Raw genomic sequence first — 20,643 nt, forward strand, 5'->3', positions numbered from 1 at the left:
CTCCCCGACTAACACCAACGCCGAAGACCTCGACCGACCCCCTCCTATGCATTCCTGCGTGCTCTATTATGCCCCATAGTGGCCCCTGAACACAGTATTATAACCCATTGTGGCCCCCGCACACAGTATTATGTCCCAAAGTGGCCCCTGCATACAGTATTATGTCCCTTAGTGGCCCCTGCACACACTATTATGTCCCTCAGTGGCCCCTACACACAGTATTATCCCCCACAGTGGCCCCTGCACACAGTATTATCCCCCATAGTGGCCCCTGTACACAGTATTATGCCCCACTGTGGACTTTTCAGACCCCAGAGTATAATAATCAGAGACCCAGGGGGAGAAAAACATTAAAAAAACACTGTTACTTACCTATCTCCTGGTTCTGATTTTTGTCCTCTGCTGTCGGCCTCCGCTGTAGTCCATATTCAATGACGTCAGACATCACATGACCCGGGACGCAGGCCGGGGTCATGAGACGTCAGACAACTAGGCCTGAAGCCTCCCCGGATTGTGGAGAGGTAAGTAACAGTGTTTTTTATGTTTCTTACCTCTCTCGGTCCTCCGATCATTATTCTCGGGGGTCTGAAAAGACCCCCGAGTATCATGATAGTGTTTGTGGGGCCCGCGGCATCACTTACTGATCCCGGCCCTGCCAGGATAGGTAAGTAAATAGGGTCCGTTACCAGCTGGAGTAACTCCAGCCGGTAACGGCCTATTAAAAAAAAAAAAAAAAAAAACGCAGCGGTAGCGGCTGTTGGCGGGCCCCTAATGTCCCGGGCCCTGTGGCAGCTGCCTCTGCTGCTATGGCAGTAGTTACGCTACTGCAGGGGTGTCTTTTGTTCTTCCCAAAGTACCGCTTACGTACACTGTGGCTTGACATTTTCTCTTGCACCAGGCCAGGAAAAAGTCACTATAATAGGACATTTTTTGGCAGTCCAGTTTTATTTTTTCCAGTTTTCCTGTGTGGAGAGTTTGAGGTAGTCCAGGAGTCAGTCAAGCTTTAGGCCAGAACTTTTCCCAAAGAGTCAGCAGAGCAAACTGTAGCACCATCTTTGAGTAGCATGCTACTTCTGTGGGAAAGGAATGCTGCTGTATTTATGCAGATCTTTCAACTCTAATGCTGTTGGAAACTGTGAAGATTCATCTGTACTTGAAACTACTTCAAGGGCATGCCCAGTCACACTTTGTCCTGCAGGTTTCTGAGACACAAAACATACAAAAGCATGGAGGAAGAGTGGGATACTAGCTGTCCTGATCTACTTTGGGTAGTTGGTGTAACAGCAGGAGATCCAGTTACTGCAAAGGGGGGTTACTCACCTGTCATCATGTGAAATGTCATTTAAATTTATTGTCAGCATATTATGAACTTCCACATGCAATAGATACTAATTTATAGAGGATAATAAATTATCTTGTTATCCATATGTTTACTCTGGACATTCTTAAAAATATGCATGCTACGGTTTATGTAATTGATATGATTTTGTTATAGTTTTTTCTTTAGATTCCTTTCACATCTACGCTATCATCATTTGTTTTGCTCCATTATAGGAGTATAGCAGCGGCTCAATGTTTAAAATGATGGACACCAATGGAGCCCAAAGATCCCATTGTCTGTGGAATGGATCCATTGGTCTAACATTTTGGCATATCACATTTTTCTGGAATTTTAACAGACTCCATGACAGATGCCGCTTATGGAGCCTCCAATACAGATGTGAAGTTAGCCTTAAAGGGGTTTTCCCATCTCCCTCTCTCAGCAGTTTTGTCTGCTGTTTCTTCTCACTTCCTGAATTCTTCAACAAACTAGTGTGCAGACTTTGACTGTTTGATGGACAGATCACTATGAAGCACAATAGATACAGGCATTAACTATACCAGGAGAGATTATTTATTATTATTAATAGAAATATAATCAAAATATGATCAAATTATATGTACAGTAAATGTAATTTACATTACACAGGTTTGGAGAGAAAAAAATAATTTACATGCTCTATTCTGACAATGGACTTGCAGTAAACTTAATGTTATCTTTGTGTTTACATAGAAAGAAAAACACATGGCCTGAGCATATATCAGTGAAGGAATAGCTGTAGATAACACCTCTGAAGTTATTACAGAGACGTGAGCAACCCTTAGAGAGCTGTGAGTCACGTTATCCAACCTGATATCAGATTCAGCCCATGTAAAACATACCAGGAAAAAGTTAAAGCAATGTATTTTGGAAGACTCTCAAATTTACATAAGCTAGCAGTATATATAGGATCCTTGGGATGGGAATACCCCTTTAATGCTCTTTAATAGCCCCTTTAAAAAATAAATTAACAACTAGGTTTCCTATGATGCCTAATCATTTCTAATGATGTTAAACAATTTATGGAGAGAAACCACCTGACGATGGAAATAGAAGCATGTAGTCACCTATTAATTCATACATTCATAGGGGTAATAACAGATGAAAGCACAACACAAGAGAAAATATGAAACATACTTGCAAGTGTTTACTAGATAGACATGTCAATAGAGGTATTACTGGTGCTTGTGCATGGTACAGTAATGTCTATGTTCTCCTGGTCAAATTTAGCTATAGTGAGACCTGTAGAGAATTGTGCATAGTCACCCACTTGTATACCATTTAAAGTAAACTCTTTCTGGATTTCTTCCTTCCTCATTCATGTTTGTCACTTTTCTGTATGTTTTGTTCTGTCCGTAGTTTCTTCTCTGTCTATTCAGTGCAATACATTTATGTGCTATAGACCAACTATACAGCTAAATAACATCACTCAATTTAGTTTTTAATAGGAGAAACATCCGGTTCCACAGAACAAATTGCCATTCATTAGAACATATGGCACCCCCAGGGGATAGCCTTCTCTTCTGCCAGCATTACTAGAGGACAAACCAGTTTATTTTGATTATTTTCTCTGAAATGTAATAATGAAGCACATGCTAATTATATTGCAATTCTACATTCACCCAACATTTGCATGTATTCATTGGTTTCCAGTGTCATAGGTTTATAGGAACAGATTTTCTTTTCACTAGATGTTGGTGATGTTTTCCAGTACTATTTAACATGTATTCTTTTATATGCAGGTTACAGATACATTTTAAATAAATTTAAAAACAGCATTGTCTTTTGTAATAAAATGAGTAAAAAATGGTCATGGAAACAAAACTTTTTATAACTGAGCAAACCCATCTTGGTTTGTGCCACTTGTCTAACATGCAGTTTAGAGGTATATTCACATGTGACAATTCTGTTGCACATATGTTCCTATTGTTCCATACGTACTAACAATTAAATAGGTAAAATCAAGATATTTAAAGGGATCCTATCAATGGGTACCCTTTTTTTCCGAATAACACGTAGGAATAGCCTTAAGAAAGGCTATTCTTCTCCTACCTTTAGATGTCTTCTCCATGCCTCTATCTTCTTCTGGAACGTTCTCTCCCTGCGTGTTCTTCCGTACTGGGTTTCAATCTTCTAGGCATGTGCAGTCGGCTCTGCCATTGGGCCTCAGGCAGAGTCGACTGCGCATGTCCATGGCCACTTGCACCAGCTTACTGTGTAAGCTGCCATTCTCTTGTGGCGTGGGCGTGCGCAGTCAGCTCTGCCTGATGGCAGAGTTGACTGCACATGCCTAGAGAATTGAAACCCAGGACGGAAGAGCACACAGGTAGGGAGCGTTCCAGAAGAAGATAGAGGCATCACTGGAGATTTCTCTCGCAGCATTGGGGAAGCCCCCAGAGTTGTTTGAATGCTGGGGCCTGCCCCCAGTGCTGTGAGAGAACTCATTTGCATACCAAAGGAAACCCAGATTTCTACCGAAAAGCGGCGTGGAGAAGACACCTAAAGTATAAGAAGAATAGCCTTTCTTAAGGTTATTTCTATGTGTTAGTCAGAAAAAAAGGTATCCAATGCCCTGCCCCAGGGAACTCCTAAATACAATATGGAATGCCCGATCTTTTTCCGAGGTTTACCTAATCATTTGCGATTCAGTTTTGCCTTGGCAAAATCAGGATTATTGGAAAGGAGCAATCCATGGCTGAATGGCTGTATGTGTTCAATGTGAATGTGTTCGACACAGCCATTGCATTGTGCTGAATACTAAGTGAATAAATCATCTATTTTTGTATTTTATCTCTGGAGTGTGTTTTCGATTTCTTTTGGATTGGTGATACAGACAGAGATAAAGTGTTCGCTTTCTGGGAATCTCGTAGCCACCATATTAACATACACTACTAGTCCTCTGAATTTTGTTAGGATTCTTGGCATGTATGCTGCCCCATTAATTTGATTGAGGTTTGCAGAAATGTTTGCAGTAAATCTGCTACATGTGAATATACTATACTATACTATATATGTACAATAAGCATATAATGTGGAAGATTTGTACGTTTAACATTAAGTCCTTAACAATAATTTGCTATCTGTTGCAGATCATATCATTGTTACATTTATTCATTAGTACATGAATTGGATATCTTTGCTAACAACAGTTTTTACCCTGTAATATGGACAGACGAGAGTACTTAAATAAGGAATCTACAAAAATTACTGGGAAATCTATTACGTGTGCTTGCACCTGTATAGCCCCAAAAGATAATAATGAGCAGCCATAAAAAAAATCATTATTGTACTTGATAGAAAAATGTATTTAATGATGCCTGTAGTTGCCTGTTAAGGTCCCTATGACATCATTAGAACACAATATGTCAGAGAATTCCTATATTAAATTCAGAAAATTCCTCCTGTTGTAATCTCATTATGTCCTTAGACCAGATTGGAAGTCCCTATTTTGCAACCATAATGTGGAATTAATAAAAATCAGAAATGCCACAATGGTCTTCGATTTGCATAAAGTAGTAATACCAGCAAAAACATTTATCACCTTTCCTATGGATAGGTAATAACTGTTACTGTAGTTTACTGCTGGTCTAAAAGCTGATCACTTCACTGCATTTTCTATTACTACCTAAAGTTGAGGCTCTACATTGCAGAAACACAGCTTTTTTTTTTTTTTTTTTTTTTTTTACAGATTTTGTAGCGTTCTTTTGAGCCAAAGCCAAGAATGATCACAAAAGGAACTGGAAATATATAGGAAACTCTTATACTTATACCTTTTGTTCATTTCTGTCTTGGCTTTGGCTTAAGCGCTGCAGGAACAACTGCGGCGTGAACGCATTGCGGTTCTCCACTGACTTTCTGTTACAATTATATATATGGGAAAACCGCCGGCGTTTCCATAGATATAATTCACAAGCTGTGATTTTCAAAACCGCAACATTTTTGGAAATCGCAGCGTGTCTGCGCTGCAATTTTTTTGCAAAATTGGCATGGGATTCGTATGAATCCCATCCACTTTGCAAGTACTGTAAAACGTCACGATTTTTCCGGCGGTGTTTCCGCTGCGGTGAAATCGCAGCGTTTACGGCCCGCAGGGCCTTGGCCTTTGGCTTGAAAAACCACAGCAAAATCTGTAACCAAAAAAGCTGTGTTTCTGCCACATGGGGCCTTAGCCTTAGAGTGTGAGGCAGATTTACTAATATTTGAGCCTAGCATTTTATTCCAACTAGCAAGGGAATGTAGCATGACTTTTATAAAAAGGGAATTGCCATAGTGGTATGGTTAAGGCTTGAAATGTAATTTTGTACTAAAATTGTGACTTTTGACTTGTGATCTTTTTTTACATAAAACTGTAGCACAAACAAGGCCAAACCATAGGTGATATGCACAAGATTAAAAGGCAGTCTGTCACCAGGGTTGACCATATGAAATCATCATCAGAGTTACATAGATTAGGATGACATGAATCCAACGCATTTTTGCACTTACAAATTTGGGGATTCTTTGCCAAGTTATGCATAGAAATGTAAATAGGAAATAAGCAGTCTAAGGAGTTCCAAAGGGTGTCTTCTAGTCAGCGCCGCACCTCCCATGAGGCGGCCTGAAGCGAGCGCTTCAGGCGTTGCTATGCCAGGGCCTCAGGGAGGGCGGCATTTTTGCTAACCTAAGCCAGTCCAGGACAAGCTGTCCTGGACTGGCTTAGCACCGAGCGGTGGTTTGGGGAGGCCACTGGAGCAGCGCTGCTCCAGCAGCCTCCCCTCACGCTCAGGCAGAGAGCAGGCAGTCTCCGGGCCTGCTCTCTGACGGCGAATGGTGCTAAGCCCCGCCCCCTTCGAGTTGCCATGCCCCCTCCGCTAAGCCCCCCTCTGCTCCGCACCCCTCCCCCGGCGGGCGGGGGGGCGGCTTTCTGTAGTTCACCTCGGGCGGCGAAAGGGGCAGGTTCACCCCTGCTTCTAGTGCTCCAAGTTGATACGTCTGCTGTGCTGGAACTTCCTGCACTTCCTGGAACCCTTCCTTAATTGACAGGACTAGGGAGTGATGCTAAATTCTCACCTGGCTCTGTAGGAACATGCACTGTGAACATGATATATGCAGCATGGCTATATTGGATTCATGTTATCACTAGATGAACATGTCCAGTGTAACCAGTATGATGAATTGGAGAGTATCTGACTGTAGGAACGGGTAGAAAAAAAGAACATGAAATCTATTCATAGTGCAAGCAGAATTATTTAGAAGGAAAATTGTGAGGATTTTGAGATTGCTGTCACTTAAAGTCAATACCTAAATGAGCTCTTGAGAGCATTGAGGGCATTGCCACTTACTTCTATGGATCAATGGCCAATCCCTTGTTGCCCCACATAGCTCATTTGCATATTGACAAATCAGTGATCTCTCAGTAACAGGGGCATCAATTAACAAGGGAGAAACACTATCTGATCCAGGTGACCCTAACCTATCTATCTGCGGGAATAAGTTTATATGCTGGGCTCTGGTGATTGACTCCCTTTATACTAAAGAAAGGCTCCGCTACTGCTTTTACAAAAAATATCATACTTTATTAATTTATTAATGATTTCTTCATCCCAAACCCTGAGTCTGTTTTTTGAGACACTATCAAAACATTGTATTGTTATTGAGCTTTGTAACACATAGAGGGTTGTGACAAGCTATCATTATGTGGCGTAATTAGAGACTGGGTATTAGGAACCTGATGCAACAAATAACTCAGTAAGTCCGGGGCAACTAGAACCCCCAAGCGCTGAGGCAAAAACAGTCCTGGGTGTGCTACGCTCTCCCAACCGGAGCGGAACCAGGCCCCGGAGTTCTTCACCAGAGCTCCTGATGGTGGAGTTGGACTTGGTAAAAGTCCGAGACCCAGATCCGCAACTGCCCAGAGAGCGACACACACCCAGTGAACCCCAAGTAGGAGGACCCAGAAGGAGGCAGACACTAACCTTAAAGTGAAGTCCAAGAGGGCAGGCAGGAATGAAGTAGCAGATGAGCAGGGGGGTAATCCAGGGAATACACGTAGATAACCGAGGTGCAAATCCATGGTCAAGCAAGCCAGGTCGGTAACTGCAGGTCACGTGTTAGCAGTATGCAGAGGCAGAAGCGAAGTCAGGAAAATCTGGTCATACACTGGAGGTAAATGGAGTAGCCAAAACAGGATCCACAAGGAAGGTCAGGTGGAAGCCAAAGGTCATACACAGGAGGTCAGGAAGGTGCCAAATAAGGATCATGAAGGAGAGGTCTGTAAAGCAAGCCAGGTCAAACAATCCAGGGAATCCAAGAACAGGGACAGGAGGTAGGAGACAGGGATAGGTGACAGGGAAGCAGGAGAGGCTCGTCGCTAGGGAGCTGATACCACGGGGAAAGACGAATAACCAGCAGTGGGCCAGGAACAGAATGAGGCCTAAATAGCCTCAGGACCGCCGCTGATCCCTTGACCCTGGAAGTGCTGGCTTCGGCGCCAAGGGAAAACCGGAACCTCTGCAAACTCTAGTGGAGGCCTCCAGCCTACCCTGTGCCAGAACGAGCAGTTATCTCCTAACACTGGGTATCTCCCAGGATTAAAAAGTACTTGGCTTGGATATAATGTAAAATGTCTGCAGATAAACAAAGTTGATCAAACTTGAGCTAGACAGTTGATAAATTATGTAATATAGTTAGAATTACCTTTTCTGAAAAATATTTGGTACCTCCAGTATAAAAAAATATAACCATTATTACTTAGGCCTGTAGCTGTGAAATTACACGCTCATTTCTTCACAGTTTATTGGTCACAGCGCAGTACAATAATATACTAAATGCTTGGGAGAGAAGAACTATAAAATGTGACGTGCATTGTTTTCAATGAAAATATAATATTTAATAGTTTCCCCTGCGGCTCATATGTAAAAGAAAATGTACAAGATGTGTTGGACAAATAAATTGAAGTCATTTTTAATAACAAATAAATGGATACAGAAAAGTACAGTATATAGCTAAGACAGAAAACTAAACTCAAGGAACATCAAAAGCCTTAAATGTTTTCTCAAGTGTTAAAAAAGGTTGTCTGAGGATAAGCATTTATGGGCAGCATCTGAATATTGTATCAATATCTGATCAAGAGTAGGGTTGAGCCCAGGGGTAAACCTACCCCTTTCGCCACCCGAGGCGAACTACAGAAAGCACCCCCCCTCCCGGGAGGAGGGGGCGGAACGTTGGGGGCGTGACGGAGAGAAGGGGGCGGTGTGAAGTGAAGGGGCGGGGCTTAGCGCCTTTCGCAGGCAAAGAGCAGGCATGGAGAGGACCTGCTCTCTGCCTGAGCGTGAGGGGAGGCTGCTGGAGCAGCGCTGCTCCAGTGGCCTCCCCAATCCACTGCTCGGTGCTAAGCCAGTCCAGGACAGCATGTTCTGGACTGGTTTAGGTAAGCAAAAATGCCGCCCTCCCTGGGGTCCTGGCATAGCACCGCCTGAAGCGGTCGCCTCATGGGAGGTGCAGCGCTGGTTGAGCCGATCTTGACTTTTCAGGATCGATTTTAAAATCTGATTTCTGATCATTTTTCATTCGAACCCGATCTCGATCCCAATTCCGATCCCAATGCAAGTCAATGGGATTTTTTTATTAATCGGAGATCGGATTTTAAAAGAATTCCTATTCACTATACAGCATGGAATCTAACAATTGAATGCTTTAATTGTTAGAATCCACGCTGTGTAGTGAATCACTAAAGTAGCCAGAGGATTTTTTTTTTAATCCTCTGGCTACTTAGTCCCCCCTGGTGTCCACTTACCTCCAGAGATGGCTGGTCCGGTGCCTTCCTTCTTCTTTGCCTCGCTGCCGCTCCACGCTGCTCTTCTCCCTTCACTGCCCCCTCCCTGCCAGGTTAGGAGAGTGTGGGCGGGTTAGAAGAGTGCGGGAGGTACTTGGAGGGGAGACGTCATGTCTCCCCGCCCTGTACCCTGGGAGGCGGGGTAGCGAGGCAAGAAGACTGCAGCGGCAGTGAGGACAAGAAGAAGGAGGGCACCGGAGCAGCCATCTCTAGAGGTAAGTAGCTGCTAGAGATGTTTAGTTTAGCCTCCCATTCGAATGAATGGAGGCAGCCGGTACGCAGGGGGTTAAGGCTGTGTGCCGGCTGCTTCCATTCATTCCTATGGAACTGCAGCGGAGCCTTCACACTGAGTATACCGCGTATACTCAGTGTGAAGGCTAAGCAAAGCATTGTGGGAAAAGATCACCGATCTCGATCCCACATAAAAAGATTGTGTTCGGAATTCCGATCGCGATTGAGAAATTTTCTTGATCGCCAATCGGAATCCGATCTTTTCTGAACACGATCGCTCAACCCTAATCAAGAGTTATCCAGCATTTGTGAACTCTGCAAATGCTAAAATTATCTGACAGCAGTGCTAGATGTCACGTTGTCTCAATTTCAATGGTTGCATGGTCATCCATTCCCTTTATTAGGCTGACCGTGTTGTCTCAAGCCTGGTTCAACATCTGTGTTTGGTATTCTGTTTAGGGAGTTCGCTTGGGGACCCCCTGAATGGAAACCTATACGCATTAATAAGCAGTTAACTAAGAAACCAACACGGACTCCATAGACTATAATGGGATCCATGTGGTTTTTGCTCAGTTTCCACAAGAAACATGCGGAGAGAAGAGTGCTGCTTGTAGGATCTAGAGGGATTTCTATTTTTTTTTTGTCAAATGACTTTGAAATGGGCATTAGACTATTTCTTTCCTTACTGGATGATTGTTGTATATGCAGTTTCAATGGCACAAGTATCCTTAAACTGTGTCATTTCACTTTTTTTTACTATTGTGAAGGGGGTGTTTGGTTTACATTTTTTTTAATTATACCTTATTAACCTATTTTACTTCCTTTTAGTAGAAAACAGGCTCTTAAGGGTTGTTCACATTCGCGTATGTATTAAATCCGGTTAAATTCCGCATGCAGACCCCCTGGACAGAATACAATCGCAATTACAAGCGCTGTGCTGTAAAAGCACACAGACTCCATAGACTATAATGGGGTCCATGTGCTTGCCGCGCACTGCCTGCACGAATCTCAAAAGTGAAATTATTACATTTGAACTCAAGTAATACAGTGCAAGTGTCTTTCATATTGTATACAAACTCGCACATAGTTATACAGTACTTTGACAGAAAGAAGCAAAGTTTCAAAGGTACCTGTACATTTTATATTTACAAAATTTCTCAGTGTGTCCTGGCTATGAGTAATCATTCCTTGCGGTGTGTATATAACACAAGACACAAAGACAACACTTTCTCATTTGGGAAGCAAATACACTTTGTGTTCTTGAAAATGAAAGGTTAGGAAACTGTTTCATTGGATGAGCATGAAGCGCTGTTGTTTTCTTCTAAAGGTTGTAGTGAGTCTCTGTAGACTCTGCGCTGGTATCCCCGCTGTCTGTAATGATAGGGAAGCCTGGCTTTATCTAAACTGTGGAGCCACTGGAGAACTTGTTACAGAAGTTAGAAAGTCACTTTGGTGTTTTACCTCCACTGACACTTGCTGGTTGTTTGTGCTCTGAAGCCTAGTTCTGCTGTAAAAACATCATTTCAATACAATGAAGTCTCAAGGGACTTTGCTTGATTGCATGTTTTACTTTTAAGTCCTCTTTGAGAGAAATTTCAATAAAAAGAGGAATAATTGATATACCTTTGTTCATAAAGTACATTTTAAGAATAGGTGACCTCTATTGAAGCTATGCAAAATTTGTTCCCTGCCGTTGAGTTGGTCTCTGAAATAAACATCATAAGATTACAATTTTACATAGTGAATATTAACAAGGCATCACAGAGAGACAATCACATTTTCATAAGCACTCAGTGAATTCTACTTTAACTCTTTTATTGCCAAACATGTCTCTCCTTCAAGCTTAGTATGTGTGATAGAGATCTGGGATGGAAACCAGTTTGGTGTAAAATAACTACATATATCTCCCCCCCCTCCAAAACTGTTCAAAAATCTTTTAGTAAACAGCAGAGATCAGTCGGCTATGGCGGCTGCTCGGCTCTCAAGCAGCCTCTATATTTAAACACCTGGTATCTGCCGCACTATGACGGTGGATGTCGGGAAGGTTTAACAATGGTGTTTCTGTTGTTCCTATTTCTGTATCATATATATATATATATATATATATATATATATATATATATATACATATATAGTTGGTTTAAGGCTGAGGCCCCATGTTGCAGAAAAATTTTGAAAATGCAAGTTTTTCACTGTGGATTTCTTTCTGAAATATGCAGATGGGATTAGCCAGAAAAGCAGTTTTTTTTTTTGCAATATGGAACTTCAACCTAAGGGACCCTTCACACGGAGTATACGCTCCGCTCATTCTGAAAGTAAACTCGTTCAGAATGAGTGGTGTTAAAACAGATCCCATTGATTTCTATGGGTGCCGGCATACGTGCATATCACATTGAAAGCAATAGGTAAAAAAAGCCTCCCATTGATTTCAATGGGTAGCACACGTATTCTGGCACCCATAGAAATCAATGGGATCTGTTTTAACGCCGCTCATTCTGAACGAGTTTACATTCAGAATGAGCGGAGCGTATATTCTGTGTGAAGGTTCCCTAAGACTAAAGATTGCAGATTTTGCCGTGTTTTTTTTTTTTTGTTGTTAAAACCAAGAATAGCTATACAAGGAATAGGACATATATCAGAAGCATTGATACTTCTTTCTGTTGGTTTAAAAAAAAATGCAGCAAAATCTGCAACAAAAAAAGCTGCATTTCCTCAGCCTAAAAGTCACAACATTAAAAAGTATAACTGCTATGTGTAGATAGACCCATTCCCATTGGCTTTTTTTTCTTTAATAAAATATTCTAAAACCTCTCCCTTAAAACATGCATAGTTTTCTTTGCCTTTTTAAATCTGGTAAGTTGTTGGAAAAGCCGGTTAAGACTAAGGCCCACAGCAAAAAACAATGTGGGAAAAACATCCATGCTGTAACTGTTTTGGAAACTGCAGCATGTCCGCAGTGTTACGCTAGGTTCACACCTGCGTTCAGCAGTCCATTCTGTGGTTTCCGTCTTCTACATGCAAGGAGACGGAAAGCACAGACCGGGTCCGGCCGTGAGCGGCGGTGAGCGTTTTATGCTCTCCGCCGCGAAACCGTTTTTTTTTAATCCGGACACAGAGTACTGCATGTCCGACTCTGTGTCCGGATTAAAAAACCCGGTTTCGCGGCGGAGAGCATAAAAACGCTCACCGCCACTCACGGCCGGACATCTTTCTCACCCATTCAAATGAATGGGTGAGAAAGAGACCTGCAGGTTTCCGTATCCTGCCTCTGTTTTATGCAGGAAACGGAAACCTGCAGAACGGAGACCGGACGCAGATGTGAACGAGCCCTAAGGGCTCGTTCACACGTAAAAACCTCCTGGCTTATTTTGGTCCTGAAAAAAAAACGCTTCCTAATTAGGAAGCTTTTTTTGACATTGCCAAGCTTTTTTTGGAGCTTTTTTTTGTAAAAACCGCTTCCAAAAAAAGCCAGGCTGTTTTCCCCTCCCATATGAGTGAATGGGCTGAAAAAACCGCTAGCGTTTTTTTTCCGTGCGGTTTTTTTTGCAGAAAGCCGCGTCGTTTATTTTTGCAAAAAACCGCGCGGAAAAAAAACGCGCGTTTTTTGCCTCCCATTCACTTCTATTGCTTTCTTCAGGCGGAAAACACCTGAAGAAAGGTCATGTCGCTTCTTTTTTCTGCTAGCTGAAAAATAACTAGCAGAAAAAAAAAAGCTAGTGGAAAAAAAAAGCTAGCGGAAAAAAAAAGCTAGCTGTTCACATAGGGCTCCATTGTAAAGGGGCTGATTTTGAAGCGAAATCCGCTGTCAAAAAACTCCCCTTTGCCCACGTGTGAACTAGCCCCGAGGCTTAGGTGCCACGTAGCGTCCTGCAGCAAAAAAGGGTTGCAGGAAAAACCACAATGCCAACGCATCATGTTTTTTCCAGTAGCGCTTTTCACAGAGGAAACTTTTGTGGACTTTCTGCTTCCATTATACCTATAGGGAAACTGGTGGCAGTTCCGTAGGAATAATTGACATGCTGTGATTTCCAAAACTGTAGTGCATATTTTTCCACAAAGTGGGGATAGGATTTTTTGCTCTGTCTGTAAAACACTGTGTTTTTTTCCGTGGCGTTTATGCCACGTGGGAACCAGGCCTAAGAATACGATGTTAAGTGAAAAATTAGAGATCCGTTTATTTAGTATCGGTAACATGCTATGATTTAGCCAAACTAGTTACTTACTGTAAGTAATGTGATGACTTTGTTGCTTTTACTATATATTTCTATTTGAAATAAAGGCATAGGGAAACAAGGTGTACTACAGAACATAAAATTACTTTTTTTTGTGATATGCTTGATCTATGATACTCTATACAGTAATACAAGATGCTCCTGGTCAATAGTGCAAAAACTGACTAAAGTAAAATAACAAACTGTAATCTCCATAGAGTACACATAAAGGGAAGCATACTACAATATTATAGTGAGACCGATGAAATGATGTGCCCTATTTTACAGCAAATCTTCAGGTTCTGCTGGTCCTGAGCTCCAACCAAACTCTCACTCTCATATACATGATCGATTTATTCATATAATAGCAGCGCATTACACAGTTATCAGAAAGGAAAAATCTCTGAAAAAAATGATCTTTGTTTTCTCAGCGAGAAATAAGTATAATAAGTGCTGTGCTGAAGGCAGGTATTATTGTGGTGCTATATCCAGGCTCTCACCTGTCATTAGTCAGTGAAATGGTTCAATGCATAACAATTACATGAATTTTCCTGATTTAATAATCCCAGTTAATCTACTGTGAATTATTTTTGCATGGGCCAAGAAATATAAATGAAGCAGATTTTAGAATAATTAACATTTTTGGAACAGATTGGAGCGATACATTACTATGTGAGCGCTGGTTTAATTTGTTTTATGTTTCCTATTTTCTAGGATCATGTGATTCGAGAGGAAGCCAGAAGCCTCACACCTCGCCAGTGCTCAGTGATGGAGGTTGTCCTGGCCACAATTAAGGTATCTTGATCATCTATTAATAACAACAGCCTGAAAAGATCATTTAATATTTTAGCAGATGGTTATTTCTATAAAAATATTTATCAACCCCTAAAGCACTTGTCTGCTGTTTCACCGAGTTTCTATAACTGATCAAATCCATTTCATTGCAAAGTTTCAGTTTGCCTTTGGGAATATACAACATATTAAATATACATTGAAGCATTCTCTCAGCACTGAAAGGATATTGTGAATTTTTCAGACAGATGGCTATAAAATTATTACTACAGCAATACAATTAAATATTGTAGTATAGCACAATGTTGGGAACATAGAGATCTGTGCTACTTTAACATTGAAGGCTAAAGCACATTAAAGGACACATTCAGGGGAAATTTTGATCTTAAATGCATGGATTTTGGCTAAAATTCATTTTTTTTTTATAATTATGTTTTTTGAACATTTCAACTATTTCCCTTTGCAGCCTGCAGTTATTGTCATGCATTGCAGGCTGCTCAGCCCCCTTCAGTGTGAAATCCATCTGATGGGTTCTCTGATGGCCCAGTCTTTTTCCCTGTTTACTCTCTATTGAATGTTCAGAAAATCCTGCAACCCTTTTGATTTAAATTAATCTTGTTTGTTTGTAAAATGTCAGCTGAGATTTGTGTTTAAGAGAAGAGAGAGAACTGTTATAGACTGAGCCCTCAAACACCAGGAACCCATGCTGATCAGCTGTTTGAAGGGTAGTCATGTGAGTGTTGTGACCCTTTCACATTTCACACTGTTTGTTTCATAGTGGCTGTGACATGCAATTACAACCTCGTCCTATTTACTTTATTATGCTGCTATGAAACAGATGGCATATGATATTTTGTTGATGATCTGTTCTAGAACTAAATAACCTCTTTAAGTCAAATGTATTATATGGAAATTTGAAATATGAGCACAATATAGGCATATTTATATATTGCTAGACGTTACGGTATGTTGAAAGTTTTTCTGCTGTTTAGTTTATTGTGAGGGATATTTATTAATACTGGTAAACCACTTTTATCTCTTCCCTGAGCAGCGAGTGATCTCCATATCTATTAATAGGGCACAAGTCGTATTAATGAATAGGGCACAGGCAAAAACAACATCAGACTGAAAGGATGTATTAGCTTTATAAAAGGGTCATATTTTTATTTTAATGGTAAGCAAGCAACTAGTAGCATATCTGCTTTATTGATTTATTACCAAATTACTCTGAGTTTGTGTGTTTCCTGGAGTTTTTTTCTGGGGTTCCTCTTGTTGCGGGGTACCCCTAGTTGAAAAATGTGATGTTATTTCAGTCAGTTTCTGAAAATGGATGTATCCTTTCTGTGTGTTTCCAGAACTAAGATGTTAGATCATAAGCTTCACCATGGGAAAAGTCTAATGTGTATGAATACAGTAACATGTTTCTCTAATATGCTGTAGAATATGAAGTAGAAGTAAAGAGGCTGAGCACAACACATGAACTAAAGCTATTGATTTCTGAACTTGCCCTGCAGATCTCGTGGGATTCTAGATGTCCAATATCCTCCTTTAGACAAATGTATTGGTTAACAGTTAAAAGAAAAACTGTACTTCACCTGTAAAGCTATTGTATACAACCAACCCATCACAGGGTTGGTCGCGTGGTTGATGGTGGTTCCATAATGCTGAACTAGATCAGGGTTCCCTATTTACATATATCTATTTTGATTAAGACTTCTTCTCTGGCTTTGCACTAGTCATGTAAAATATCCCTGCTTTAGATGACGTGTGATCCTTAGATGTGTTTACATTGGTTGGGGTACATTGAAAAGTGTGGACAGGCCATTGTAACATAAGTAAGGAGTAGAGATGAGCGAACAGCATTTGATCGAATTGATATTCGATCGAATATCAGGCCGTTCGAGGTATTCGATTACAATTGAATACCACGAGGCAAACGCACTAAAAATTCATATCTTCTCCCACCTTCCCTGGCGCTTTTTTTGCACCAATAACAGCACAGGGGAGGTGGGACAGGAAGTACGATAACGGAGGCATAAAAAAAAAATCGGAAAACGTAATTGACTGGCTAAATCAGGTGACCTCCAATTTATACGAATAGTGGATTTAATATCCGGGTCATATGAGACTGTGAACTATGTGACTGTGAGACAGGGATAGACGTACTGGCAGGGTTAGCTAGGGATTACCTTTATTTAGGAAGGAATGTTACTGAAACAGCTCTTTGGGGCTCTATCTCATCGGGATCCCTGTCAGTTTGCGATATGCAGGAGCCGTCTTTTTCCCATAGGAATGCATTGACCAGCGTTGATTGGCCGAATGCCATACAGAGTACAGCATTCGGCCAATCAACGCTAGTTCTGCCGGAGGAGGCGGAGTCTAAGATCGGTCCACAGCAGTCTCCATTCTGGTCTCAGATGTAGCAGTGTTGAGCGCACAGCTCTGTTACACCAGAGATGTAGCAGAGCTGGCCGTGCGCTGAGTTCTGCTACACCGGAGATGTAGCAGAGCTGAGTGTGCCAGTTGCATTCCAGGGTGTTGGCATCATTTCCTGGGGTGTCATAATGGACTTGGTGACTCTCCTGAGTCAAAGTGTGGCTTCCCCTGAAACGAAGCATTTTTCCCCATAGACTATAATGGGGTTCGATATTCATTCGAATAGTCGAATATTGAGGGGCTATTCAAAACGATTATCGAATCTCGAATATTTCACTGCTCGCTCATCTCTAGTAAGGAGATACCTGATACCTTAAATGCATAGGTGGTTTTTGCACAGCCATTCTGCTGAGAAGGATTTTTACATTTTTGACTGAAAATAAGGGTTGAATTACTTCTTTCAAGTAGGTATAATTGACATGCCTCGATTTCCAAAACTGCGCCGGTTTTGAAAATCGCCATGCGTCCGCACCGCAGTTTTACAGAAATGTGGGCATGGGATTCACTAGAATCTCATCCACTTTGCTCTGACTGTGTTTGTGTTTTTATTTATTTTTTTATAAAAGACCTTTGAGGGACAATTTAACATAACTTCTTTTTTTTTTTCTTTTTTTTAAATTTTCCCTGATACACTTGCAGGAGGAATGCAGCCTAACAAGTTATACTGGAGATAGCTCATCTGTGTCCTGAAGGACCCAGTAGATCCTAAAGCTATGCCGGGCCAAAAGGAGAGCTGCATTATGGCAGCTCCCATAGCTGTGTAGCTGCATACACAGTGCTTATTTCCTGCTGTTCATACAACGATCGGAAAGGTAGGGACGGTAACAAAATGTCCCTGCCTTCACTATGGGAGACCCAGCAGTAGTACCAGCTTGGTCCTTGGTTCTGCATGAGCTTGTGCAGTTATTGTTCTCTGCAAGGACATACTGGTATGTCCTTGCAAAGTTAGATACTGACCACCCAGATGTATATAGTCAATGGGCAGTCTGCATTTGGTTAAAGGGGCTCTATCAGCAAAATCATGCTTCTAGAGCCCCACATATGCGTGAATAGCCTTTAAAAAGGCTATTCAGGCACCGTAAATGTTATATTAAACTACCCCCCAGTTTTAAAATAAAACCCTAAAAAAGAATGTTATCTACTTACGCATCGTGCACTGTGGGCGGGCATTCAGGGTGTGTCTTCTTCTTCATCCACGCCTCCTCTTCCTCCGATGTCCTCCGGTCCCGTCCTCCTCCGGTGCTCGCGAACTGACACTGATATAAAAAAATGGCCTGGGCAGTTGCGCAGTAGCATGCGGCTTCTACTATGGCTACTGTGCAGGCGCCCAGGCCATTTTTTAAAAAAATCAGTGTCAGTCCGCGAGCGCCGGAGGAGGACGGGACCGGAGGACATCAGAAGAAGAAGAGGCGTGGATGAAGAAGACGGCGCACCCTGAATGCCTGCCCATCGTGCACGATGTGCAAGTAGATAACATTCTTTTTTAGGGTTTTATTTTAAAACGGGGGGGGGGGGGGGGTAGTTTAATATAGCCTTTTTAAAGGCTATTCACGCATATGTGGGGCTCTATCAGCATGATTTTGCTGATAGAGCCCCTTTAAAATAGGTTTAAATAGGCACTGTCATTTCAATAAACTTTGCATAAATCAATAGTACAAGCCAGAAACTTTGTATTAGTTTTTCCCTTCCTCTGCTAAACTGACTTCCCCTGTGAAAATTCTATTATATCTATTATGAGACAGATTTCAGATCACATAACTCAGATTACATTACTCTAAAAGTCTATGAAGGGGGGGGGGGGGACTAGCAAAGGGCACCAGCAAAGAGCGATAGAAGTAGAAACAAAGGTTTAATCTGATGCTAAAGCTAAATAGGAGCTTTATATTAAAACCAAAGTACTTTACTCACATCAATATATGTCAATACATCTTAATGTCCTGCATGATTTTGGGGGCTGGGTGAGAGAGACAATTATGGAGCAGATTTTCTCTAAGCAGTGTGTAAAAACGAGTCAGTCTTTCACTAGTCAAGTTAATAGAGAAATGCAAACTATAAAGAAAACCTGGATCTTACGCTCTCATAGACTTTCAGAGACATCGGTGACTTCTGCTGGTGTAGGAACTGGCAGATCAGTCTGTCAGACCCATGACCAACTGGGTCACCATTTGGAGGCTGAACAAAATGAATGATGCACTCGATACGTGAGTACATTGATCACTTTGTATGCCTTGTACTACAAGGCTAAGGCATAAACCTTTTGCCGAACTGAGACTGTAACCAAATTTCCTCAGTATCCGGCAACCTTGTAGGTTTTATATGGTCATTTAATACCTTGCAAATATTTAATACACATGATCTAGCATAGAGAGATATCCATTTTTGTAGATCAATCTTTTTTCGAGAGATCCAATTTCACCCTAGCAAATTAAATTATTTTCTTATCCTGGCCTATTTCCCTGAAAGCGTTGATATAAGACTGTCACACCTGACATTTTCTTTCCACGACTCATGTTATGACTTTAGCGGTATAGCATCTATAGTCTTGCTGTATGAGGATGAAAATAATCACTTCATTTTCACAGTATTTAAACTGGTGAAAGGATAATGTCATATCCCCTGTAATGTATTCTCCAATTATGCTTTTATATACCCCCATCACATTTACTTTTCAATGCTTTTCTTTTATTTGTTCTACAGGTTGCCTTTTTATTTTAATGGTCTCTGCATGTCCAATGATTTTTGCCCTTGGGGGATAGTTATGTGTGCTCTAAGTAACATCTAGCCATAATCCACCATTTATACTGCTTTCATTTGGTTTATGGTAAGGGCTCAGGGCACAAGGTATTTCACTTATCTGTACAAGCTCCAAGGTCATAATACTGCACCTACTGTAGTGAAGAGGAAAATACTGTATCTACATATGCCTTTGACTTTAGATCTTAATTCATTTTCTAGGCCACCTCTTTACTGCCGTAGGATTGCAACTTTCCCACTCACATTTTTAGAAATGAAGTTGTGTAAAAATACAAAAAGACAAAAATATGTGCAAATAATCCCCAAAACTTATGAATCCTTACTTTTGAGTTTTTGAGATGATAATTTTGGAGTGTAAACTTGATAAATTTCCCCTACACTGTTTATATGAAGATAGATCCTCTCACCCCACATGTGCTATGGGTCACATAAGTTATATATAGAAAAACAGGCCTTTAGGATCATCAGTGACCTCAGGAGCCAACACGGTGCTTTACATGCAGTAGATTGTTTGTGTCATTTGGACTCTCCAGTCATAAAGAATATATTATGTGTCAAAGTGTGTTGCATACTATTTTATTTATGTGCATAGTATCAATGTATCCTAGCCTACTGGATTGTATTAGGGTCAGAGAAATAAATCTCAGGGAAATCTATTTATGGTAAAATTTGGGCTTTTCTTATGTATTAATATTTATGTCTTTGTGTTTGGTTTTTGCTACACAAAAGTGTTACATCACTTGTCAGTATAAGCACGTGCTCCCAAATCTTAGCAGAATGTTTCTTTCCAGACAGGGAACAATTAATGGAAAATACAAGTACAAGTTACCGCGCACATCACTCTAAATCATAAAAGATGCCCATTCTGTCTTTTAAAGCTTACAATGTCTCCAAAATCACATCCAGAGTCCTTAATAGATACATTGAATGAGGCTTCAAATACACATATTTGTGATGTTATGTTCACACTTGCACCATTACTTATAGTCGTGACTTTTACAGGACTATAATGGATATAATGAATCAGTCATCATTGATTCTGATCA

General features: G+C 41.1%; 1 protein-coding gene across 1 annotated transcript in view; it reads left to right on the forward strand.

The window, feature by feature from the left end:
* UNC13C (unc-13 homolog C) overlaps positions 1-20,643 on the forward strand; it is a 482,392-nt gene that overhangs the window by 428,037 nt on the left and 33,712 nt on the right. Inside the window, exon 30 of the mRNA XM_075273478.1 lies at positions 14,330-14,410. Coding sequence (XP_075129579.1) covers positions 14,330-14,410 — 81 coding nt within the window. The remainder of the gene's footprint in view (positions 1-14,329; positions 14,411-20,643) is intronic.

This window comes from Leptodactylus fuscus, chromosome 5, assembly GCF_031893055.1.
Source record: "Leptodactylus fuscus isolate aLepFus1 chromosome 5, aLepFus1.hap2, whole genome shotgun sequence".
Taxonomy (NCBI): domain Eukaryota; kingdom Metazoa; phylum Chordata; class Amphibia; order Anura; family Leptodactylidae; genus Leptodactylus; species Leptodactylus fuscus.